The following is a 27,225-nucleotide window of genomic DNA, read 5'->3' on the forward strand; positions in this document are numbered from 1 at the left end:
TAACATTATGAGTCAGGTCAAACAGCCCCAGTTAGAGTAGTGTTTGTGTAAAATGATCCTTCAAACAGCCTATAATTTGATGTGGAGATACTGGGGCAAGACTTCGATCTTGGCTGGTAGCGCAACTCCAGTTCCTGGGCATTATGAGCTTACAGGCTGGCAAATGGGGAAGGCATGGAAGACTGGGGATTTAACAAGCCATATTCATATATTTTCCCTGATTCATGTTAATTCTGTGCACATTTTCCTTTGGCTTTGGGTAGCAGTAAAAAGTATGTGGAAATATTAGAATTTACAGGTTCCCGACACCCCAAAAAATGTGTTGAGTGAGGTGTATCTGCAAGAAATATTGGTCCATGTGACTCATAATGTGTCCCTAATTCTATGAGAAATCCAAGCTCCAACCTGTTAAATCTCTAAATCTACACTTAAATCTACACTCCTAAACCTAAATCGCTCAGTCTAACCGTAGCTTCTTAACTACACCATGCTGAGTAAACCACCCAGGAAAAATCCTATACCCCTGCAAGAGAATTTAAACCTTGAAAACCTTATCCTGAACCCCTACAGCGAAGCATAATCTTAATCAACTATGCTCTCCAAAGTAGAAATTTTAAAGCAAAATATGATATGCACAAATTATATTAGGCTGCTTTCCAGCAAATTCAAATAAATTGGGTCCAAATAAGTAAGGGCAACTGGATTAGTATAAATAAACAAATCTCATTTTATTTTAAAAAGTTTTAGAAGTGCCCCACTAAGCTTCCAGTGGGCAAGAAAGATAAAAATATGCAAATTCAGCCTGGTCACCTAATAGTACAGCAAAGGCAGTCTTAGCAAGAGAGTGTCCTTGTCTTCGCTTGTAGTCTTAGGAAGAGTGTGGCCTGGTCTTATCTTATAGTCTTAGGTAGTTTGCGGTCTTTGCCCTATCTTCTGCTCAGTCAATTTCCATAATATGTCTGTGCTTTGGTCAAAACTTCAGTATGATATATACAGCAACACTGTTCATAACAGGTGTTCGCGTGTTTGGTAGGAGAGCCATTAAGTACACTACAGGAGTGACCAGGGTACATATCTGAACGTCACCCTCATCATAGTGTTGCGTTGATCCTGCTCTTCGTGAACTAAAGACCTGAGGGTCGATCCAACGCCTCCGTGCACAGCTGACCCTTCTATACCCTGGTGTCTGAATGGGACATGAGGAGTCATTCCCCTACAAATGTTCTAAAGATGTCCAGGACTGATGCACAGTATTTTAATATAAGTGGGTCAAGATGGAAAGGCAGCTGCAGAGGTGAGATCGCCCATGTAGGAAGAGGGATAGCTGAATGAAATGTAGAGTGCGCAGCCAATGGAAGACAGACAATATGTATAGAAAACAGCAAAGGTTGAAACATGCCAGAGAAGAAATAGTTGGGAGGATTGGAGAACAGAGGAGAGGAGATGAGACAAGATGAGAAGAGAGGAGAGGAGAGAGGAGACAAAATGAGACAAAAGGAGACAAAAGGAGACGAAAGCAGAAGAGATGAGACTAGAGGAGAGACGAGACGAGAGACAAAGAGATAAGAAGAGACGAGATGAGGAGAGACGAGAGGAGAGGAAAGAAAAGGAGACGAGATGAGACTAGAGAAGAGGAGAGAGCTCAGGTGCTCTAAACACAAGTCTCGCTGCTCTGAGGAAGTGGCGGCTGGGCAGGGGGGAGGATGTGTCCGCCCTTTCGGGACAGGAGGCAGATTTCTTCCTTCAGTGCGTCAATCTCCAGGAGTTGGATTTCAACGAGTTCGATCAGTCTCTCTTTGTCTTCTAGGTCAGCTCTACGTGGACCTCGGAACTCTTCTCCCTGTGGAGGCAGTAAGAAAGAGTTGTAAGGAAAGGACTTGTAAAGCATAGGAGGGAGAGTGTGAGAGAGACTGGGAAAGCAATGGAGAAAAGACACAGGGAGAGACAACAGAGAGAAGACAGTACAAGAAGAGAGACAGAGGCTAGAGAAAAGAGAATGAAAGAAATGGAGGGAAAATGAGAAAGAGAAAGAACAAGGAAGAAAAAGAGAATGACAAAGAGGATGGTGGGTGTGAAAGACTGAGCAAGCAATGGGGAGAGGACACAGGGAGAGAGACAGAGAGAAATTACATAGAGAGGAGAGCACAAGGCTATAGAGAAGAGAATGAGAGAAATAGAGGGAAAATGAGAAATGGAAGGAACAAGAAAGAAAAAGAGAATGAAGGGTAGGGTGGAGAGTGTGAGAGAGACTGAGCAAGCAATGGAAAGAGGGCACAGAGAGACAACAGAGAAGAGAGCGCGAGAAGAGAGCGAGAGGCTAGAGAGAAGAAAATGAGAGATTTAGAAGGAGCAAGAGAATTAGAGAGACTGAGGAAGAAAAAGAAAATGACAGAATGAGAGGATGGAGAGTGTGAGAGAGACTGGGCAAGCAATGGAGAGAGGACACAGGGAGAGACAACAGAGAGAGATTACATAGAGAAGGGAGCAAGAGGCTAGAGAGAAGAGAATGAGAGAAATAGAGGGGAAATGTAAAATGGAGAGAATAAGAAAGAAAACGAGAATGACCAAGAGAGAAGATGGAGAGTGTGAGAGAGACTGAACAAGCAGTGGAGCAAGGGCACAGGGAGAGACAACAGAGAGAGATTACTTATAGAAGAGAGCAAGAGGCTAGAGAGAAGAGGATGAGAGAAAAAAAAAGGTAAACTGAGAAATATAGAGAGCAAGAAAGAAAAGAGAGGATAGAGGGACAGCAGTGAGAGAGAGACAGAGATGGGACCTAGTGAAAGAACAGAAATATAGAGAATTGAAAGAGTAGAGAGAAATTAAAGCAAGAGAGTATGAGAGGAATGAGAGAGAAAGAGGTGAGAACGAGGAGAAGTGGCAGAGAGAGATATTAAAAGAGAGGGGAGAGAGAAAGAGCAATAAAGAGGAGAGATAGTAAGTAAGTGAGTGAGTTAAAGGAAAAGAAAGACAGCATATATGAGAGAGAGTAGGAGAGGAATAGGGGGATATGAGAGCTAGAGGGGGAGGAAGAGTTTGAGAAATGGAGAAAGTGGGTAAGAAAGGTAAAAGAGAAAAGGATAGTGGGAGGCTGTTCAAAGGAGAAAGAAAGGTAGAGAATGAACTACACAGAGAAAGGAAAGTATTTGTGAAAGTAAAAGGAGAGAGGCATTTGTCAGTCAGTAGTGGTAAAGAGCAAAGAGGAGACGGGAAGACAGAATGAAAAGAGAAACCAAGGCAACAAAGTAAAGTAGCAGGTAAAAAGTAAGGAAGCAAACACTGAGGCAATGTATAAGTCAGCAATAAAAACAGAAGTATTTATAACATTGATGTATGTTGAAGGTAACACCATAAGAGATGGCATACTTAAATCCAGCTTCATCACCATGGTGGTGAACCAAAATGGCACCCAGCTCTTAGAGACAAGGAACACAATAAAACAAAGATCTTTCCAGTACAGATAATATACATCATGTTATCACCATAATACCTCCCTATGACATGGTGAAGCAGAGCGTGTATGTAATACGTAGCAGTGGGCATTCCTGGGACAAAAATCTGGAGAAACCGTCGGGCTTTGCAAACTCATGTAGCACTCAAACAACACTTAAGCACATTGCACCAGCTGTCAGCCTGCCCTCAGTTGTAATTCTGTACATAATGCAGTGATCTGATATTTTGTAATGTTTATTGTAAAGCGCTCACGCACCTTTGGGTAATGTCAGTGCTATACAAAAATGCATAAATAAATCAATAAATACTATGGGCCTAATTATGTGTTTGGCGGTCCACAGGACTACAAAACCTGCGGTGGCATAGCGGCTTCTGCCACACCGGTGGTCTGACCGCCGTATTACGCCTTGTCCTTCAGCCTGAGTTTGGTACCCCGTAACTGGAAACACGCTATGGTGATTCCCCTGTTGAAGGAACCTTCCCTAGATCCTGCTCTTCCAGAAAATCTGAGACCTATCTCCCTGCTCCCCTATGTTGCCAAAATGGCGGAGAAACACCTTAACCGTCAACTGTCCAGGTTTTTGGAAGATAGCCAGGTCCTTCACGACACCCAGTCCGGCCTTAGGCCACTATAGTACGAAATCAGCCCTGCTTCTGGCTGTGGAAGCCTCGAGAACCGCAGCCAATGAAGGAAGAACAGCTGCAATGATCCTTCTTAACCTGAGTGTGGCGTTTGACACGGTCTCCCAAAGCCTGTTATTAGAGAGGCTGAGGGAGGCCGGGGTCGGTGGCAATAAATGGGAGTGGTTAAAACACTTTTTGCAGAACAGAACATTTCAGGTTATTCAACATCCCTTTACATCCAGTACTTGCCTTCTGTCTCAGGGGGTCCCGCAGGGTTCGGCTCTTAACCCGATCTTATTTAATATCTATTTGCGCCCCCGGCAGATATTGTACTGAGGCATGGGGTGAAATTGGTAACCTATGCTGATGACACCCAATTGATTGTCACTCTGGAGCAAGAGGATTTAGGAATGGCTTCTGATTTTAAGTGCGTCCTGGGTGCACTATCTGTTTGGATGAAACACAGTTGTCTGAAAATTGAATGTGGGGAAGACTAAGGTGTTGGTCATCGCTAAACAGCCCTCACTTTGGCCTCAGAGGTGGTGGGCAGAGGAATTGAGACCTATCCCGGTCCCAAAAGCTAAGGTTAAAAATTTAGGAGTCTGGTTCGATGACAATTTATCTTTTTCTGAGCAGATATCTACGGTAGCTGGTGCATATTTTGGCATTCTCAAAATGCTGCGCAAAATCCTTGACCTTCTTCCTATTGATGCAAGACGAACCATTGTACAGGCTCTTGTTACCTCATGCCTTGATTATTTTAATATTCTTTATTTAGGGGTGACCTCCAAGAACCTGAATATGATGCAGAAAGTTCAGAATGCAGCCGCAAAGCTGATTCTGAACATTCCTAGGTGAGCTTCAGTGGGGGAAGCCATGAAGAAACTCCATTGGCTCCCCATACAAGCTAGAGTGACTTTTAAGGACTTATGCTCTGGATACCGGATTTTCCATCAAAAGGGGCGTACATTTTTGTTCCCGCTTATGACGGTATATCAACCCGCTCGTAACCTGAGATCATTGGGCACAGCCAAAGTGATGGTGCCCAGGGTACGTAAGGCCCGAGCTGAAGGGAGGTATTTGTGCCTTTTCTGCCGCAACTGCCTGGGATCCGCGATCCCTCGATGGTCGCGCACGGTCTGGGGAAGCTATATGCTGGTGGTGCCGTTGTGGTACCGTCAAGTATATTACGACTTTCCTGACCTCCACACTTTTCATATTGGTTATCCTGCCATGAGAAGTTTGGCGGTCAAGAAAGTAAGGTGGCCTTATAGGGCCCCCTGGTGCCCAAGCATGGTGGTGCCGGTCAAGAAAGTAAGGTGGCCTTATAGGGCCCCCTGGTGCCCAAGCATGGTGGTGCTGGTCAAGAAAGTAAGGTGGCCTTATAGGGCCCCCTGGTGCCCAAGCATGGTGGTGCATACAGTAGAGCGGATGCTTTCCCTCCCTGTATGGATGCATCCCCCTTCCTGCACGGCATGGACTGCACCAGTCCATGTTGTGCAGGAATGGGCTTTGGTGTTCCTATTGTGGTGTCTTTCTAAGGCTCAAAGTCTCGGACCGCCAAAGCACAGCCCGCCAGACTAGGAGAAAACTCTTAATCTGTCGGGCAGTCATCATTCAAGTTTGACGGACTAGGAACGGGTACTTGTGGGGCAACCCTCTCCCACACCGCCAAAGTTATAATCAGGCCCTAAGTCTGCAATTTGCCTCTAATATCTACAGGTCCCAAATTTTAATCCCAACAAGGTCAACTCAGCCTTCTATCCTTCTGAAGTTTGTGAATTATGTGGTAATAGTAACACCTGTTATTTTACACAACTTAGCAACAGCTTAAGTGTGGGGATAAAGAAATGTGTAAAAAGCACCGTTATTAGATATTTATGTGGGAACAACGTTGTTTATGGCTTTGTGAACCAGACCAAGCGATTTGAATACTAGCAGTCTACGGACTGACAACTAGTGTAATTCCTTAAGATGAAAGGAACCGGAAGCATGAGGGTGAGGAGCGATACTGACGAGGGATTCAGACAAGGAAGACACGCTAGATATGATTAAGCAGAGAAGCCTGATTGAATCTTTGCAAAAAAGGAAGAGAGATTCAAGCAGCGCTCCAGAGAAGGGTCTATGGAGTTATTGTTAGCAGCTCGTTGCAAAGAACTTACTACCATATTAAACATTTTGCAGGATGAGTTTTCAGCAGCAGCAATTTTGGAGGCGTTGGAGATACTACATGGGGAAGGTATGAGCCTTTGGTAGTTTTTTTGTAACTGCTTTATATGTAGCCATGGTCTTGGTTTTTGCGCTGTCAGTACTAGGGGACACGCAGCGCACAAATGAGCTCTTGGTAGATTTTAATAACTTCTTTATATATGGCCTTGGTTTCTGCACTTTAAGTAGTAAAAGATATGTAGAGCGCTTGTGCACCTCTGGTAATTTTTAATAACTGCGATATAAGTGGCCTTGGTTTCTGTGCTGGAACTGGAACTAGCAGGAGATGAACAAGATACTTACCTTCGTTAATGCATCATCCTTACCTTTGTATTTCCCAAGCATCATGCTGGATCCAGAAACTTTTGTTGAGCAATACCCATTGCGCACAACTTCGGGTGGGTCCATTCGGCTCCACGTGACGTTGTCAGCGTTGTTAGCGTCGGTTATGCCTATATAGACCCCACTCAGGCACGCGGACGTCAGTACTTTTCTTTTTTTCCAAGCCAGAAGTACAGAGCACGAAGTAACTGACATAGTCGTGTGCAAAACTAGGGCTCTGAAAAAGGGAGTAAACTCTAGCCCTACAACGTTAGTCCGCAAATTGGGGAGGCATGGGTGGGGCGGTAAGGAATCTGCAGCTAGATAGAGTCTCTACCAGATAATACGTTATCGAAGGTAAGTAACTTGTCCATCTGATAGAGACTTCTAGCTGCAGATTCCTTATCTTTGAATTAAATATTAGAACCATACCATCCTATTTTAAGAAGTCTTGCAGGACTGAACGGGAAAAATGTCAGTTCCTGCGTACCTGACCATCAAGGCAGTAATGCTTTGCAAACGTGTGTAAAGAAGCCCACGTCGCTGCCTGGCATGCCTTAGACTGGGGCACCCCAAGCCAAGCCAAGGCAGTAGTCGCAACCTTTCCTCTGGTTGTTTGGACCTTTAATCCCTCAAGGTGCTGCCAAGGCATACCATATTTTAATGCAGAGAATGACTCCTCAAGAAATGGTCCATTTCTGCACTGCCCTTCCCTTCTTTGTTCACAAGTACCCCACTAAGAGTTGGTCATCCACCGGGGCACTTTTGTGTGGTCAAGGTAGAACGACAACGCTCTTTTTGGGTCCAGTCAGTGAAGTAGCGCCTCTTCCTTAGAGGGAAGCGGGAGGAGTAAAGAAGGTGGGCAGTGTGATTGCATGACCCAGATGGAATGGGGACACAACCTTTGGCACTACGGATGCTGTAATGCGAAGCACCACCTTGTCCGGAAAGGACATAAGATAAGTAGGCGAGGAAGATAATGTCTGCAACTCACTCACCCTCAAGGCAGATGTAATTGCCACTAAGAAGGCTGTTTTGATGGACAACAGCCAGAGGGGATAATTGCGCAAAGGCTCAAAGGGAGCACACATCAGATAGGTAAGGACCAAATTAAGGTCCCACTGTAGCATAACAAAGGGTTTGGGTGGAAATAATTGAGCCAGCACAATTAAAAATCTAATTACAATAGAAGACTGGGCTGGTCTGGCACCCACAAAAAAAGAAGGCAGAGTAGAAAGGTTACCCTAAAGAGTTCCCAAAGCAGAGCCGTGTGGGCAAGGGTTTGAATAAATAAAAGAAGAGTAGAAAGAGAAGCAGAAAGAGGGCCAATGGACCTTACTTTACAGCATAATACAAATTTCTGCCAACGGCAGGCATATATAGTTTTAGGCGAGCACCGCCTGGCCACCAGAATAATATTACAGACTTTGGGAGGAAGGTCAAAAGCTATCAACTGCTGCCGCTAAATCTCCATGCGTGGAGGAGCATAGTTGACAGGTTCGGGTGGAGAACCCTCCATTGTTACTGCGACAGAAGACCTCCCAAAGCGGTAGCCTCATCAGAGGATCGATACTCTTACTCAGAAGCTCTGGATACCAGACTCTCCTTGCCCAGTCCAGAGCCACAAAAATGACTTGGGCCCGGTTGTTCCTGATCTTTTTCTGAACCATGGGCAGGAGTGGTATGAGCTAAAAGGCATACAACATGCCTAAGCTTCACTCGAGACGAAAGCCACCTTGGAAACTCCAGCGCGCAGTACTGCTGACACTGAGCGTTCTCTTCAGAGGCGAAGAAATCTAACCAAGGTTATCCCATAGCTCAAAGAGACCTTGTGCCACCTCCGACTGGAGACGCCACTGTTGATCCGCTAGGGATCGACTGCTGAGTTTGTGACGCCGGGGGAGGTAGTGGTGACAAGACCAGCGTCGACCCAGACCTGTAATCGCATCTTTAAGGCCCCACCGGTGCCGTGGCTGGAGCTGACAGCACCAAATCCAATGGGCTCCCTTCTGAACCCACATGGCCCAAGGGCTCACCTGAGGGATAGGACTGCAAAAAGATGTGGTGCATGGCTTCGTAGAAGTCTTTGATTAGAGCGGGGGTCGCTCTGGCTCCCGGAAAGGGAGGGAGGAGCTAAGTCGACCCTGACTCCTGCTCCGCAGAACCGTATCTACAACATCAGTGCTCCTTACCTCCTTTGTTGATGGAAGACATTTGAGGTGAAGATAAAGTCGGTTTGGACTTCTTCTTCTTCTTGTGCCTCTTCCCAGAGTGTCCAGACGACCTTGAGTGGAACGAAAAGGAGTTAGGGCTCTGGAAGGGGTCCCGCAATCTCCTCTTCTTTCGATCGGGGCCGGGTCGTCCAAGGAGTCTTGGAGGGTGTCGACTGCCGGGCCGCAAGGGGCAACAACACTCACTCCAGCAAGGTCTTCAGAGCCATGACTTCGGATCATGGTCACGCTCGAGATACCAGAGACAGACGAGGTGGAGATCAGTAACAGACATCATGCGGGGACAGGCCCCGCTTGGCTTGAACCCTGTCTTCCTCAAAGATATCCTCGCACATAATTTTTTTTCGACTACAACACAAAGTTGAGAAAAGGGATGTCAAATAGCAACAGAGGGGTAGCTCTTTCAGGTTCAGCGCTTAACTGGCGCAGAGAGAAAAGAACGGACATCCGCGCACCTGTGTGTCATCTTTATAGGTATTGGAATGTCATAACCAACGTTACAGATGCAGAGACATCACGCGGAGCCAAATGGAGCCACATGATGGCTCGCGCAAAGGGTATTACTCAGCAAATGTTTCCGGATCCAGCCTGATGTCTGGGAAATTCAAAGGTAAGGAATCTGCATCGAAAAGTCTCTACCAGATGTTCTCAATGAACATATCCGATTTGTTTGTGAGTCGCAAGTAATTGGTGTGACAATTGGGTGTTCCTTCTCTCTCGCTAGTCAAAATGACACCCATACTTGTCGGCTTCATTCATAAGCTGCGAACAAGGTCCACTAACACCACACTCAGGGATTGGCTAGCTGCACTTGTACCATGCACACAATCACAACAGTGGTTCCCATGGTACCAACACTACAGGGCGGGCCCAACCTTGTGGCACCAGCTCTGTTGCACTTTGGGGAACTTACCACATTAGTCTGCCTGGCATCCAGCTTGGCGTCCAGTGTGATCTTGTCAGCAAGAAGTCTATTCACCGCCTCCAGTTTCATGGTGTGTTCTCTGATGACCTCTCTGAGACGTTGCTTTGCATCTGCTATTTTAACCTGGGAAAAAACATCCAGAGTGAACTAAAGGTTTTTTGTTTTTTGTAAACACTTTTAATTGGGGTTATTAGTGAAATACAAAGAATGGTATGTTCACATTATTGAGTAAATCCAAACTATGCCAACACTTCAGTGACAGAACCACAATCTATTTGTGAACAAAGACAATCGTAGATGAAATAGTAGCACAATGAGAAAAGCTTGTTCTTTGCCTGCTGTGATCTATACACCAATCTACAAAGAAGAATGTGCACAATACATCATTTCACTCATCATCCAATCTCACTTCTTGAGGAGGGAGCACACTGGCTCCCAAGGATTTTTTTTAAAGATTGTGTTGACACTGTTAGTTACAACGATTAATGCAATCTAACTCATAGAGTTATGTAAACAGGCTGAAAAAGTGGTCTGTTTCATACCACTGCGCATATATTACAGGGTTCAAACCAACATTTTCCATTATAGCCCACTGCCAAGTAATATACCAATCAAAAACAGGTCAGAGTTACAGGCCTGGCCAAGGGCCTTGTAATGAGGCAGAGAGCCTTTAGCAGCTGGTATAGCTCGAGGAAGAAGTACTTCAAAGCTACTTGACATTCTGCTCACTGGTGGTCCAATACTCTAAATTAAACAAGTGAAAAAAATCGAAAATTGGAATATTAGTGCAGAAGGCTATACCAGCCATTCGAACATAGGAAAGTTGAGCGCTTAATTGAAGACAATGGAGTAGCTCCAGGCCTCTAATGGCTGGTAGAAGCCGAGCATCAACATTCCATTGTTTGTCACACAGCAACAGCTGTGAACAAATTCCTTACGGAGCCCCTTGGGCTTCTGAGGCCTTTGTTTTATTTATTAAAACATTCTGCCCTCTAGTGGCAGACTGTTCTAATAGCCTTATAGCCTGCCGTATCTAGGCTCTACCAGACATTAAAGGCCTGCGTCCTTGTTAACGCTGGAGCAGCCCTTTAATGGCCAGTATAGCCCACTATAGATAAGGCTATATAACAACCCTGCTGCTATTCCATTTTCTTCATATAATTCCCAGAATTTTAATGTTCCAATCAGTGTTTAATTTGAACTGGTGGTTTCCGGTGCTTGGCACAGTCACTTAATTGTCAACACCGGCGTTTATGACAGTCTGCCACATGGTGGCCCTGTCTGTCTACTTTATAGAGGAGCAAAGCAACAGTTGTAGATTAATTCAATAAACACTAAAAATGGTAATAACTGCCGCTCAAGCAATTGTTACAGCTTCGGGGATCTAGAATCGGTAACAATATATCTGTAAGATACATTAGTTAGTGATATATTCATTACCTTAGAATTACCCCCAGGTGTCAGACTGGAAACGAAAAGTTTTTGTCAGCAGTACCCCTCCGCGTCAGTAGGCGTCGTTTGTGCGGCTCCGCGTACGTCGCTGGCGTCTTAGTCGTCGAGATGACGTCGCTGGAGCTGCTTAGATGCACCCACGCGCGCCCACGTCTGTTCTGTACACAGCTTTCCGCGCCAGGAACAGATAGCCATGCAAGATACTGACCACTGGTGTATTAAAACTAGGGACCTAAAAGGGATGACGGTAACCCTAGAAATCAGTTCGCAGAACAGGGAGGATGGGTGGAGCGGTAAGGAATTAATCACTAACTAATATTTCTTACCAATTTATCATTACCGAAGGTAATTAACTTGTTCTTCTGAAAGAAACACATTAGAGATAGATTCCTTACCTTAGAATAGATACCCCAGCAATAATAATAATAATCTTTATTCGTTTTTTTAGCATTCGCAAAACCATAAAAGATGTCATTGTATACAAACATTCACAGTAGAAAGGTACAATTAAAAATGCAATTTATAAAAGTGAAGATGCCATCAGTTTACGTGGAATATAAGTTGGTCCTTTGTTTCTACAGATTATTTCTGTGCCTCATAATGCACTTTAGAAAAGTTAATACATGATACACGGTGGCTTCAGAGTCCAAAGATTGAAGTGCCAACATGGCTGGACGACATTGTCTGTAACCCCATTTTTTTAATAGAGGGATAAGCCATATTTTTCGGTGGGTGTGGAAGAACTTGCAAAACAGTATTGTATGCATGGTAGACTGTTGGGAAAGATCGTCACATGGGCACGAGTCCATCTGAGTGTTCCAGTTGTTTTTTTCCGGAATTGTCACTAGTCTGAAAAAGAGATTCAGTCTGAACCTTGTTAGGAGCATCTTTTCATATGCGGTGATCTCTAAGGTCAAATATAGCTGAATTTTTGGAAACTGCTGTATCATGATTGCATGCAGAACAGATTTTGTTGCAATCAACGAAGATAGTCTCAGGGATTCCAGGTGGCTCAATGCGGTTTGCTTCAATTCCTTTTTGGATATCTCTTTTAGGCTTTCTGGTTTGTAGTAATATTCTTGTAAGCCCAGGTCGGAGAAAAAATGTCTTACATAGGAGAGCCAAGCTATTTTATTGGCGTGGTCCAACTCCATAGTATCCTGTAGCATGGTTTTAGTCAGGCTGTTTTTTTCCGACAGCCAGACTCGCCTCCAGAGCATAAGGGGTTGTATTTTAATTAGGTCTTCGATATATGAGATTCCCAATTCTATGTGTGAGGCGTAGGTGGAGGTGCCTCGTGGAGTTGATAGGAGGAATCTCATGAAGATATTTTCCTCTTTTTGTATAGAGCCAATAGGTGTATGTCCCCAGATCCCTGCGCCGTATAGTGCGATGGCTTGGCATTTCGCAGCATAAATCTGCAGCAGTTCTACTGGAGGTCTTTTTCCGAGCTTATTTGAGAATTTCATCAGCGCCATGATCGCTCGTTTGAATAGATGTCTCCTGGCCTCTACCGCCGCTTTCCAGTTTAGGGCGTCATCTATCATAATACCTAAGTAGGGGTATTGTGAGGTCTTTTCAATTTTTTGGTCTTTCAGGAAGATGGGCTTCGTTGCTTTTCTTGGTCCGCCAACTACCATGACAAAAGTTTTTTTAACGTTAATGTGCAAGTCCAAGGCACCCATAAAATCTGCATATTTAGTTAAAGATTTCTGCAGTTCGATGGGAGTTCGAGCTAAAATGACTGCGTCGTCCGCATAAAGTAGTGCGGGGATCAAGCGATTTTTTGCTCTTGGGAGGTCCCTCCCCCCTCTCAACATGGTCTCTTCTAGGCCGTTGGTATAGAGAGAGAAGAGAAAGGGGGCCAGGACGCAGCCTTGCCTCACTCCCCGCTCTACTCTGAATGGTGCCGTCAGTTCTCCTCTTGTCCCATACCTCACTCTCGCCGTGGCTTCACTGTAAAGCTCCCTTAAGAAGTCCAAGAGAGGGGGATCTACCCCCATTTCGCTCAGCAGTGACCAAAGCTTAGCATGCGAAACACAATCGAATGCGGAGGAGAGATCCACATATGTCATATAAATGGCTCCAGGTTTAGCGTGGGTATATTTAGATGTTATCAGGCTTAGGTTTAGAGCCTGTTCGACCGTACCAAAGCCCTCCCTGAAGCCGAACTATAGGTCCGAGAGGATGTTTTTGACTTCGACCCATTGTTGCAGCTTTTCAAGGAGGACTCTGCCAACTACTTTGCCCAAAGAGTCAAGGAGCGAGATTGGTCGATAACACTTAGTGTCTTGTCGGTCCCCCTTCTTGAAGATTGGGACCATGATGGAAGATGACCATGATTCTAGCAGGCCGAGTTTCATTGTTGCTATACAGACTCTTGTATACCCAGCAATACCAACCCCGGTGGTGGGTCTGCGAAACAAGATAACACCAGAAAGTCACAGAGAACGGAACGGCCAAAGAAGCAGTCTCTATGGACTTGACTGTCAACGCAATAATGCTTAGTAAAAGTGTGCAGCGAGGCCCACATGGCTGCCTGACAGATGTCTTGCAGGGGGACACCATGTCCCAATGCAGTAGCAGCCGCCGTCGCCCTGGTCGAATGGGCGCGTAACCCGATCGAAGGTTCCTTTTTAGCCAGAGAAAAACAGGCTTTGATACACAAGATGCCCCAGCGGGTGATAGTCCTCTTGTGTACAGCCCGACCTTTCTTGGCACCTACATAGCCAACAAAAAGATGGTTATCCACCTGGAACTATTGTGTGTGATTCAGGTAAAATGAGAGTCCACGTTTTGGGTCCAGATGGTGGAGCCGCTCTTCCTCTCTGGATGGGTGCGGAGGCGGAAAGAAAGTGGGCAAGGTGATAGTTTTTCCCAATGTGGAAGGCATTAACAATCTTCGGCAAGAAGGAAGGACGAGTGCGAAGCACAACCTTGTCTGGATGAACAGACAGAAAAGGAGGCTTAAAGGAAAGAGCCTGGAGCTCACTCACACGCCTAATGAAGGTGATGGCAACCAGGAAAGCAGTCTTCTAAGTCAATAAACGAAGAGGACAGTTGTGAAGCGGCTCAAAAGGAGCGCACAACAGATAAGTAAGAACCAGATTCAAGTCCCACTGCGGCATCACAAACAGAATAGGAGGGAAAAGGTGAGAATGCCTTTGACCAAACTCTTCGAGCCCCGTCCAGGGCCACAAGAATGACTTGGGCCCGGTTGTGCCAGGTCTTCTTCAGCATTCTGGGTAGAAGTGGTATAGGCAGAAAGTTGTACAATAGACCGCAGCTCCACTGATGACGAAAAGTGTAGTTGAGCAAGTGCCGCCTTGGAAATTCCAACGAGCAGAACTGATGACATTGTGCGTTCTCTTCGGTGGCAAATAGATCTAACTCAGGCTCTACCCACTGTTGAAAGAGTCCTTGCACCACCTCCGAGTGAAGACGCCCTTCGTGATGCATCATGCACCTGCGGCTGAGTTCTTCCGACCTGCTGTTCAAAGAACCTGCCAAGTGTTGAACCATCAAGGAAATGCCTTGACGTTCCAGCCATGTCCAGAGACGCAGAGCCTTCTGACAAAGGGTCCACAACCCCACCAGCCTTGCTTGTTGCAATACCACATGGCCGTGGTGTTGTCTGTGAACACCTGCACTACTCTCCCTTTGACAGAGGGAAGGAATGCTTTCAGTGCAAGTAGGATGTTCCCGTGGCTCCAAAATATTGATGTGGAGCCTGGACTCCGCCGGAGACCAGAGGCCTCTGATCTCCTCCTCTCCCATGTGGCCGCCCCATCCCAGGAGGGACGCATCCGTCACCACTGTGTGCTCCGGCTGGGGAAGGGAGTGTGATCTGCCGCTGACCCAACGCTGGTTCGTGAATCACCACTGCAACTGTTGCACAGTGCCCTCCGAGATCTGGATGTACTCGGACAGGTCCCCTTGATGCTGCGCCCACTGAAACTTCAGGTCCCACTGCAGAGCCTGCATATACCATCTGGCATGATTGGTCAGCAGGATGCAGACGACCATGAGGCCCAGCAGCCTCAAGGTCATCCTGACCAAAACCCAGGACAAGGGCTGAAAGATCAGAATTATAGCCCAAATGTCCTGGACTCGCTGTTCGGGAGGATAAACTCGAAACTGGGCCGTGCCCAGAACTGCTCTGATGAAGAGGAGCTTCTGAGAGGGAATCACGTGACACTTCGGCACGTTGCTGGAGAACCCCAGCAAGTGCAGGAGGTCGGCCGTAGTCTGGAGGTGGGAGACAACTGCCTGTGGCGAGCCCCCCTTCAACAGTAGTCGTCGAGCTAGGGAAAGACTGAAACACCTGATCTGCACAGATGAGCTGTGAGCACGGCCATCACTTTCGTGAACCACTGAGGGGTGCTGGTTGCACAGAGACTGTTGCTGCACAGGCCTCTGGCACTGAAACGTTTGGGGGCCCCTTCTTTGGCCTGGCAGCCGGCCGATGCCGGTGGCTTCCAACGTCGGCTAGACAACGTCTCTACCAGATACATTGTTACCGAAGGTAAGTAACTCGTACATCTGATAAAGACATCTATCCGCAGATTCCTTAACTTAGAATAGATACCACAGCCATACCCCAGGAGGGAGGTGGGTTTGCGACAGGACAACGGAAATCGTCACTCATCTGAGCCGGCAACCTGGTGACGGACAATGGGTAAGCTGTGGCGGAACAGCCAGACAGCACTCCAAGCAGCTCGGGAGAGCAGTGATAACAGGATGCAAGACATCCCAAAAATGCCAGAATGGCACTGAACCATACCCGCATAAAAATGACAGGTAGAAATAGCGCCAGCCATATACCAGAAACAGGGAAGAGAGAGAGAAGAAAGGGGAACCACTCTCAGCTTAACGGTGTACTATATGGACCCTGACCAAAGGACGAGAGAACATGAGAGATGCAACCAAATGAAGAGATGCAACCAGAGCCTACCAGACCAGCCTATGGAAGGAATGCTGGAGGAGCTTCTGCAAAGAACCAAAGGGCAAGAGGTAGACTCTGAGAAATGCTTTGAGTACAACAGGCAGATACAAGAAACACGCGAAGTGCACTCCTAGTCCCAAAGGGGAGAACAGGGGTGAACAACAGCAATGTAAACCCTGCTGAAGCAGGCTACTACCAACACAGCAGCAGGCAACCGGTTGCAGAGACCTTAAGGTGGCATGGCTACAGAAAGCATAATACTCTGACCGTGCAGCATGAAGGCCGAAAGAAGAATGAACCCACGAATACAGACCTGTAGGGAGTAGGCCAAGGACAACTGCCCTCAGACGGGCTGCCCCACAGGCATAGCTAATATAACAGTAGGATGACACCCAGTAAAGAGGCTCATCCAAAGGACAGGGCAATATAAGTACAAAAAGCACCAAGTACACACGTGGGCAGAGTCTCTAAATCCAACACCAAACCCTCCATGTAGAGGAAGGTAAGATAAGTACAGTGTCCGAACACTAAGAAAAAAGAGCTGTCGCAAAACTGGGAATCCACCCGGGTAAGTAGAAGCAAGGAGGATCTTTATAGGTAAGTTGCAATGACTCTGAAAGGCTCCCCCACACCTGGGGACACAGGTCCAGGCCTTGCAACCTCGAAAGGAGGTGGCAACCCAAGAAAGGGAAAGCCTTGGCAACTGGCATGTGTACATACATGCAGAACATCAAAATCTGTAGAGACAGAACTAGACAGGAGCATGGAACTTGTCCATACTGGATCATACCCAGCACAGTGAGGGCAGGCACGAGCCAATTAGAAAAGGGTAACTTGAAAGAACACAGAGAACACCGTATATGAGACCACCAAGGGCGCATGGACCATACAGGTTCCACAGGCCCTTTCGAGGCAGCAAAGCTATATAATAGCATACAAGTACCCCACATGGAGTATGCACACCCCAACTATCGGAGAAGACCTCTTAGGGCAATTAAGCCAAGCCAAAGAGCGCAGTAACGAGCTGAACCCGTGAAAATGAGATCCGAACCCTATACCATTACCGAGCTGAGCCACCGGCTCAATACCACAGTCAGAGGACCAGACACAGCAACCTGTGGAACACTGCTACAGCAGGTCAACAGTTAGCAGAAAGCAAAACGCATCCAAGGGATGCCAATAAAAGGGTAATTCCCCTTGAAGAAAAGAAGATGCAAGGATCACAGCCCATGCTAAACATAGAGTGCATCTAAGGAATGCAAAATGAAAAAGTACTGCCAGGGAAAACAGGCCCAGGAGGACCTAAGTGGGAGGATGAAAGCTCGCAAGGAGCCATTGAACCGCCGACTCGGCATGATCCTCAAATAACAAAACACTATTAAAGGGTAAGTCAACCAGCCGTTACCAGATATTTTCGGGGAAGACGCTATCTCTCAACCAATTGTGTTGCCTTATGGCAACAGAACCCGCCATAGCTCGGCCTAAAGAATCCGCCGTGTCTAGGGCTGAATGTATTGTGAATTCGAATAGATCACGGCCATCCCAGAAGAGGTGAAGGAGATCAACACGAGCACCTTCAGAGGTGGTAGGAAGCAAAGACTCCGCGGAGTCCCACATGGCAGAGGTAGCCCGAGCCAAAACACACACTGTATTTAAAGACAGCAGGGCAGCACTAGTGGATGCAAAGATGTTCCTACTCCACGACTCAAGCCACTGTGACTCCCGAGAGCAAGGAAGCGTTAGAGGTGGCAGGGAGGGGAAAGCAGTCTGCAACACAAACCCCTGCACATCAGGATGGACAAAGAGGCACACCGGGTCACGTGGAGCTGGACGGTGGTGATGCAAAAGTGAACGAGACACCGGGTCACCTGAAGCAGACTGGACCCAAGCACCCAAAGGGAATCATAAAGGGAAGTCTCAAAGGGCAGAAGTGGCTCCACATCGCCAGACCCACGGTGAAGAGCCTCAAGCAAGGGGTCCACAGACAAAGGGACAGAAGGGGGTTGCATATTTAGAATGTGCGAGGCCAAAGAGACCACTCTCAAAAAGGCTGCACCAGCCTCGGTAGCCCTCTTCAGAGGGGACAACAGCTCATCTGTGGGGGAGGGTTGTAAGCTGACCCTCTCCAAACACTGAAGGTGCGACCAATTCCCTGCGTAATTGAAGAATGAGGATCCTGCCGAGGTTCCTGCCGGCTCTGGGAGTTCCTGAGGAAGCTCCACAAATTCCAAGGGGGGCACCGGTAACAGAACCTCCGGCGACGCCGGGCGAGAGGGCGGCGCCGAACTCTCTCCAGAAGCCTCCAGAGAAGAGTCTAGAACTCAGCGTCTACACAGCACCCAAACGACGCGTGTCAGCGCCGATTGTACCTCGTCAGACCTGAACTGGCTGCATCCGGCGTCGAATCGTTGCAGTCTGGCGCCGAAACTATAACAAGCTCCCCTTCGGTAGAAGAAGGCGCAGGTGCCGTCGAGGCAACCTCACAGCACCAGCCAGGCGCCGACTCATCCAAGTCAGGCTCCGATTCAGGAGAAAGGAGTGGAGACGGAGCCAAGGAGGCGAGCTTCCGGTGCCGGAACAGCGCAGACTCCAGCTCTGAAAAGGCGTGCCCAAGCTATGAGGCACAGGGTCAGACTGATTTTCAAATAGCCATGTCTGATCTGGGGCGGCAGAGTGGACTAAAGAACGGTGATGGATTAAACCCAGATCTTTTGACTGGGTGTGAGTGTTTGATTGATTCAGATGCTCCATCCATCACCACCCCCTTTTGAACCGCTTTTGGCTGCCATAAGTGTGGCAGGGTATGCTCAGACGTGAGTCCCTTGCTCACTTTGCCACTGGATTCAAGCAAGCCGGGCTGAAGACGGCTGGAATGCCAGAAACCGGTCCTCGGAAGCTTGTTTCCGGTCCAGGGAAGACATGACTTGGCAGTTCGGGCTGGACTGTTCCCATGAGGCACAGGGTCAGACTGATTTGCATATAGCCATGTCTGAACTGGGGTGGCAGAGTGGGCTAAAGAACAGTGATGGATTAAACCCAGATCTTTTGACTGGGTGTGAGTGTTTGATTGATTCAGATGCTCCGTCCATCACCACCCCCTTTTGTACCGCAAGCTAGGGCTATGAGCACCGGCAACCACCTGCAGTGCCACAGGGAACCCAGCGTGGCTAAGCGGCGCGGCAGAGGCGCCGTGGGTCATAGAGGGGGACCCAGCTGGGCCGTGCCCTGGCGACTCTGCATGGACCGAAGAGGGGGACCCGGCCGGGCTGCGCCCTAATGATACCACATCTCCGGCGTTCCCAGGGAGCAAAGGTTCAATAGGCGGTGGGGCGAATCCACCGGCGAGTCTGTCATGGACCCCACAAGACACTGAGGCCCCGAGGACGGCCCAGGAATGTCAGAGGACCCCAGGAAGGCCTGTAAAGCTGTAGCATATGCCTCCATCTGGCCCGCGGTGACCCTGCACCCGGAAAGGGCGGATAAGGGGAGGGCGACTGTCGGGAGTGCACATCTGGAACATTCCAGGAGCCAGCACCCCTGACAACATAAGAAGGGGAGGTCGAAGACCTCGGCGACAAGCACCTCGACGTACCAAGAGGTGAACGAAGGCGCTGGACCCCAGAAGGCGATCTAAAGCCGAACTGGACAGTAGAGGGACCTGCCGTGGACGATGAGGCTGGGGGACAAAACGACTCTGACTGGGACAGCTGTGCCAATATAAGCTTTATATGGCGCTCCCGCCGAGACTTCTGTTTCATACGTTGGCAGGCGTCGCAGTCCGTGGATTCATGGTGCTCGCCCAGACACCCATACAAATGCGATGCGGGTCTGTCGAGGACACCTGCCGCGAACAGGAATTGCAAATTTTAAAGCCCAAAGGCATGGCACACTTGTGGCGGTTCAGAAGGAGGGACTCGGACAACAGAGCTCGGTAAATGTGGTTTTATTTTTATGAATGTTTTTTTCTTCCTCTGCGAGTGTCTTTCGCGATCTAAGGTTGCAGGGTCCAAGTGTCTTCGAGGGCACGGAATCTTCGGGGCTGGTTCGCCTTCTCACCTCCTCTGGTGATTCCCGTCCTCTCTCTCTGGCCGGATCCCAGCGCCACATGCGGGAGAAGAAAGAGAGGGTTTTAGAGCTCTGAACTATGCCCTTATGGTTCCCCTAGGGACCCCAGGGAAGTGCGGACACCGGTGTGTTGTGCTATATACAGCGGCTAAGTGTAGGACAGGTGACGGAAAGTGTGGTGAGGATAGAAGGTAGGGGGGTTTCAGGGAGAGATGGGGCGGAAAGTAAGTGCGATATGTACACTATTTACACAACATTGCCACGCCGCCCCAGCCACCCCGATACTCATTCACGCACCTGAGTGAGCCACACTCCTCAGAGGGTGTGGCTGGACGGTGCTTGGGAACGTTGGCCTCCAGGCACTGCTACTCCCGTTCTTCGCTCCTCCGCAAGGTCTTCACTCGATCCTACTCCGTCCTCACAGTCTCCCGTCGCTCTCCTCTCCTTCTCCAGGTGCAGAGACACACATACTTTTCCACTTCCTGCTTTTTGTCCACTCCTCCAGTCGGCTCGTCATGGGTGGGCATATATTTTTCCTCCAGTAGGCTTGCTCGGCACAGCAGCGCGTCATAGGTGGGAGTGTCCTCTCCTGAAACCACGGCCCCTTTAAAGGTACATTCCTCCTTTACGGATGGTAGTTGATTCCACCACGCTTCGGACTAAGTTTTCCAGGGGTCCTGAACCGGTGAAAGAGAGGGGGTATCAGGTTTGTCAGTTGACCACCAGTCTCTTTCAGTAGCGGTCCCCGCAACCCAGCTACAACACTATTCTCAATGCGAAGCGTTGAAAAAGAGGCCTGAAAACAGGCCAGAGGAGCCACTCACTCCGGATCCATGTTGCACGTGGAAAAGAAGCAAACTGACATCAGCGCGCCGGGAGGGACTTATATGACCTCGCTGACGTCACGTACGTGGATGACGTCAGAGCGGGGTCGTGTGGCGCCGTCCTCCGGCGCACAGAGGTGCAGCTGCAAAAAAAATTCCGGATCTAGTCTGATGCTTGGGGATATTCTAAGTTAAGGAATCTGCTGCTAGATGTCTCTATCAGACTGAGCCTTTCATCCTTCAGAGAAGTACTACCGTGTTAGAAGTTATGAATATCTTTATAAGTGGTTAGAGGCAGTTCAGATTTCAAGAGTGCCTATTATTATTATTATCTAGGGGAGGGTGTGGGGAACACTCTCAGGTAGCTACTGAGCGGCATAGAATCAGAAGACCTCAAGCAAAGCCTATGGACATTTTCTACCTGGTCAACAACTACCTGAGTAATGTTCTTCTACTTGGATAATACAGCTATTGTGAATTAGACCCTTGAAATTTAGGATACAAGTCAAGAAACTAAAGTGGATAATGCGGTTTTTCATGGCACCCTACTGTGGAATGTTATATGACTCATTTCTGTCATTCTTTTTTCGGTGACTAGGCTCTTTGAGGAACATGAGCTTTCTATTGAAGTGCATGAAGTGAATAGCTGTGTGTGAGGGTCACAACACTGGACGATAACAGATTTCACTTATATTTTAAGGGTCTTATTTAGAGTTTGACATATGCCAGACATCTGCTGAAGAGCTGTAGATGCCCCATACACCCTATTCAGAGTCTGTGGGGCCTCTATGAATGAATTAATTTAACAGCACTTATAGAGCGCGTAGCTACCCGGAGGCATCCTAGCACTGAATCGGTTACACTGAAGCATCAAAAAATCACTTGGGGAAGAGCCACGTTTTTAGCAATTTACGAAAGGCCATATGATTGGATTCCCTTTGTTGATGCAGAGGGAGGGAGTTCCATACTTTAGCGGCATTATAAGAGAATAACCGACCAATGCTACTGGCCTTCTTAACTCTGGCAACGACGGCCAGGTGCAACTCATCTGAGCGCAGCTACCTATTCGCTCGATAGGGCAGAACCATGGACGAGTTGATCACTGGTCCAATTCCTCCTAACATCTTGTGGGTGATGCACAGAGCCTTGAAGTTAACTCTCTCCCGAACAGCGAGCCAGTGCAGGGATTTCAAGGCAGGTTTTGCGGACTGCCGGTTCGGAATCCCCACGAGAATCCTTACGGCATAATTCTGCACTGTTTTGAGTTTAGTAGGGAGAGAACTCGGCGCACCAAGGTATAGGGATCTATGCACTCTAAATAGGATGTACAGGACATTTGCTGATTGCTGGCTGATGTCACACATCCACTAAACTCTATAAAGACCAAACTCTTATAGTCTGCACCACAATCATTGGGTAGTTAACATCTAGTTGCCATTCTTTGTGCACTATACCAAGGAGGGGACATGCCCGAGGGCCTGAAGAAGTCTACCTTAAACAGTACCCTGGCTACTCACAATGCTAGACCAGTCACTGCGCGAGGACGCAGGTCACGAAAGACATGCATGGACCCAGCTGATCCAACACCATAGCAGATGCTGAAGAATATCACTGATTCCCTCACCTTTTACCTGGGTAGATCGGGATTACTTTCTACAGTAGCTTAGCGAAGGTCATGGTCTGGGTAAAGACATGTCTACATCTAGCATATGATCCTGCAGATTCGACAAACATTAACATATCAACAACTATACCTATCAGAATAAGCTAGATTGCTTTGGTTTTGGTGCTACAACAATACACAGCAAGCATCTCATTAGAGAATCAAATAATTACTCTATTTTGATTCTTTTACATAACATAGGCAAGGCTCATTGGGCATAGGAGTGCTTTGCATTGCAGAAAGCAAACTGTAGCAACACAGAAGAAAGGTCACACAAAGCAAGGACACTTTGATGAATGCTGCAACAGTGATTACAAGAAGACAAAACAAAAACACGTCAAGATGGGAATAAGGATTTGATGTAGGGAAACATATACGAAATAAAGCAAATTTACATCACTTACTATGAGACATACTTATAGAATTTAATGAAATTTTACGAAAAAGAACAGTTCATGTTACTGAAGAAAAGGCATAGGGGGATAGTGAGAGAGAGCTGTGCAAACGCTTAAAGCAGCAGGGGAGGTGACAGTTACCATGTGATCCACTCCCATTTCAGATACACAGCTAAAGCCGGCCTATCACAGACCCTCACCTGCCACTCCTTGAGCTCTCTGTCCATCTCAACCTCCTTCTCGAAGGAGCTTATCTTCAGCTCTTCCAGGTTAATGTTCACGGAGAGCGTCTGCAGGCTTTCCAGGTTAACGATGCGACCAAACTTCATGATCATCTCATGACGGCACTTGTCCTCCAGAACTAGGGCAAGACAAGATTAGACAACTCAGAGAAGCCTCAGAGCTATGATCTTTCATGACTCAGAACTAGGATCTTTCATTACTAAGACTAGGATCTTTCATGACTCGGAACTAGGATCTTTCATGACTCAGAACTAGGCTTTTTCATGACTCAGAACTAGGATCTTTCATGACTCTGAAGTAGGATCTTTCATGACTCGGAACTAGGATCTTTCATGACTCGGAACTAGGATCTTTCATGACTCGGAACTAGGCTTTTTCATGTCTCAGAACAAGGATCTATCATGACTCAGAACTAGGATCTTTCATGACTCAGAACTAGGATCTTTCATGACACTGATGTAGGATCTTTCAATGTCTCAGATCTAGGAAATATCATGACTCAGAACTAGGATCTTTCATGACTCAGAACTAGGATTTATCATGACTCAGAACTAGGATCTATCATGACTCAGAACTAGGATCTTTCATGACTCAGAACTAGGATCTTTCATGATTCAGAACTAGGATCTTTCATGATTCAGAACTAGGATCTTTCATGACTCGGATGTAGGATCTTTCATGTCTCAGAACTAGAATCTTTCATGTCTCAGAACTAGGATCTTTCATGTCTCAGAACTAGGATCGTTCATGACTCCGAACTAGGATCTTTCATGACTCAGAATTAGGATCTTTCATGACTCGGATGTAGGATCTTTCATGTCTCAGAACTAGAATCTTTCATGTCTCAGAACTAGGATCTTTCATGTCTCAGAACTAGGATCTTTCATGTTTCAGAACTAGGATCTTTCATGTCTCAGATATAGGATCTTTCATGTCTCAGAACTAGGATCTTTCATGTCTAAGAACAAGGATATTGCATGTATCAGCACTAGGATCTTTCATGTCTCAGATATAGGATCTTTCATGTCTCAGAACTAGGATCTTTCATGTCTAAGAACAAGGATATTGCATGTCTCAGAACTAGGATCTTTCATGACTCAGAACTAGGATCTTTCATGACTCAGAACTAGGATCTTTCATGACTCAGAACTAGGATCCTTCATGACTCAGAACTAGGATCTTTCATGATTCAGAACTAGGATCTTTCATGACTCCAAACTAGGATCTTTCATGACTCAGAACTAGGATCTTTCATGATTCAGAACTAGGATCTTTCATGACTCGGATGTAGGATCTTTCATGTCTCAGAACTAGAATCTTTCATGTCTCAGAACTAGGATCTTTCATGTCTCAGAACTAGGATCTTTCATGACTCCGAACTAGGATCTTTCATGACTCAGAACTAGGATATTTCATGACTCAGAACTAGGATCCTTCATGACTCGGATGTAGGATCTTTCATGTCTCAGAACTAGAATCTTTCATGTCTCAGAACTAGGATCTTTCATGTCTCAGAACTAGGATCTTTCATGTCTCAGAACTAGGATCTTTCATGTCTCAGAACTAGGATCTTTCATGTCTTAGAGCTAGGATCTTTCATGTCTAAGAACAAGGATATTGCATGTCTCAGCACTAGGATCTTTCATGTCTCAGATATAGGATCTTTCATGTCTCAGAACTAGGATCTTTCATGTCTAAGAACAAGGATATTGCATGTCTCAGAACTAGGATCTTTCATGACTCAGAACTAGGATCTTTCATGACTCAGAACTAGGATCCTTCATGACTCAGAACTAGGATCCTTCATGACTCAGAACTAGGATCTTTCATGATTCAGAACTAGGATCTTTCATGACTCCAAACTAGGATCTTTCATGACTCAGAACTAGGATCTTTCATGATTCAGAACTAGGATCTTTCATGACTCGGATGTAGGATCTTTCATGTCTCAGAACTAGAATCTTTCATGTCTCAGAACTAGGATCTTTCATGTCTCAGAACTAGGATCTTTCATGACTCCGAACTAGGATCTTTCATGACTCAGAACTAGGATCTTTCATGACTCAGAACTAGGATCCTTCATGACTCGGATGTAGGATCTTTCATGTCTCAGAACTAGAATCTTTCATGTCTCAGAACTAGGATCTTTCATGTCTCAGAACTAGGATCTTTCATGTCTCAGAACTAGGATCTTTCATGTCTCAGATATAGGATCTTTCATGTCTTAGAACTAGGATCTTTCATGTCTAAGAACAAGGATATTGCATGTCTCAGCACTAGGATCTTTCATGTCTCAGATATAGGACCACACCTGTAAACTACTGTATTGTACTCTTCGTGAATGGATCAGGCGCTTACGCCTATTTGGGAATACTGAAGCGGACAGCTGAAGATCACAGGGTGTTCTCACTTGCCACAAGGTACCTCTTGAAATCCATCCTTGGAACACATTTAGTGCTATAGTGCTGCATTGCTCTAGTAAGTATGTTTCCCCAGCACAGATCACACATTACTGTTAAACTATTTGCAAAGAATCGTGTTAAACCATTATGCTACTTTCCCAATACCCAGCTGCACAGTGAGGCATTTTCTGTGTACCCAGCTGTTAGCAACAACTACATTATGCGTTACACTCTTTCTATGTAAAAAGAAATCAAAATGTTCTGCTCACTCGCAGAAATGATGACATTGACACAAGTATTTCTACTGAACTATTATTTATCTGAATTGACCATCTCTCGAAAAATGTGTTGGTCTCCTCAGACTGCTCTCTCACTGCGGAAGGCCAACAGGAATCATCTCCGCCAGATGGGAGAGTGTTGGGTCAGAAATCACTCCACACAGTACCCCTCATTCACATGGAAACTAACCTGCCACAATAATGAAGGTCTCCCAATGTGCTTTGACCTTCAGTCTCATGGGAGTGGACTTCAGTACTTCTCACACGCAAGGTCCATAGACAGAGTGTTCTGCACCTCATTTCATGGAATTGGTATTCTGGCCTCCACCCAAGCTGGCCTCTCTGCTGACTTTCCTTGCAACTGTGTTCAATGTGAATAAGGGGTACTGTGTGGAATGATTTCTGACCCGAAGCTGTCACAGCTGCTGAAGATGACCCATGTTTCCATAGAACAGTGAGAAAGAAACCTGAGGGAGCAAGGGCAGCTGGAGTGAGTGTACAGAGCTGGAGAACAGAGGTCTCGAGAGGAGTTGGGGAATGTAATAGAGGGGCATTTACCTAAGCCCTTGGATTAACCTGGGCTGATGAGCTGCCTGGACCTGTTGAGCATCAGTGAAAAGCACTACAACATCACTTACGTAACTACAACACAAATTTACAAAGTAGGGGAAAAATGCCATGTTGATTTTTCTATTTATAAAAACATACTGTATTGTTTTCGGGGACGTGGCGTTTTCAGATTATTGCGAACAGACAATCATAGAAAAGAAGCCTTGAGTGGTCCATAAAGTCTATTCTCGAAAAGTACATTTAAATTTAAGCGCATAGAGAAACACATAAACTTGACACATAAGTATGGAGTTGATGGCTCTAGATCTCATTTTTTGAGAACCAGACCTGGGCATATCATACAGTATATGGGGTTGTGTGGTGTAGTTCTATCTTTTTTAATTAATTCAGATGCAGTATCGTCACACACACTGCAACAAACACATAAGAAAAGCTAAGCAACGGGGGTATATCACACAGTGGGACAGCAGCAGTCGACTGTGTGAGAGATATGGTTACAAATGAGAGCATGCACTTTAAATCACAAGAATGTAAGTATGTCGAAAAGGGTATCGAGACAACTTAGATCTTTAGACTGCTAAAGACTCAAGAACATTGTTGTTTTTAAACTAGAGCCTAAGAAAGTA

At 46.6% G+C, this 27,225-nt stretch overlaps 1 protein-coding gene across 3 annotated transcripts in view; it reads right to left on the minus strand.

Annotated features, from left to right (window-relative positions):
• Positions 1 to 703: 703 nt before the first annotated feature.
• CFAP44 (cilia and flagella associated protein 44) overlaps positions 704 to 27,225 on the minus strand; it is a 748,689-nt gene continuing 722,167 nt past the window's right edge. For all 3 annotated transcript variants that reach the window (XM_086935641.1, XM_086935640.1, XM_086935642.1), the window contains 3 exons: positions 23,307 to 23,467; positions 9,751 to 9,885; positions 704 to 1,840 (listed from right to left, as the gene is read on the minus strand). In XM_086935641.1, the coding sequence (XP_086791767.1) occupies positions 1,652 to 1,840; positions 9,751 to 9,885; positions 23,307 to 23,467 (485 nt within the window). In that variant the 3' untranslated portion in view covers positions 704 to 1,651. The remainder of the gene's footprint in view (positions 1,841 to 9,750; positions 9,886 to 23,306; positions 23,468 to 27,225) is intronic.

The sequence above is a fragment of the Lissotriton vulgaris genome, chromosome 8 (assembly GCF_964263255.1).
Source record: "Lissotriton vulgaris chromosome 8, aLisVul1.2, whole genome shotgun sequence".
NCBI lineage: Eukaryota > Metazoa > Chordata > Amphibia > Caudata > Salamandridae > Lissotriton > Lissotriton vulgaris.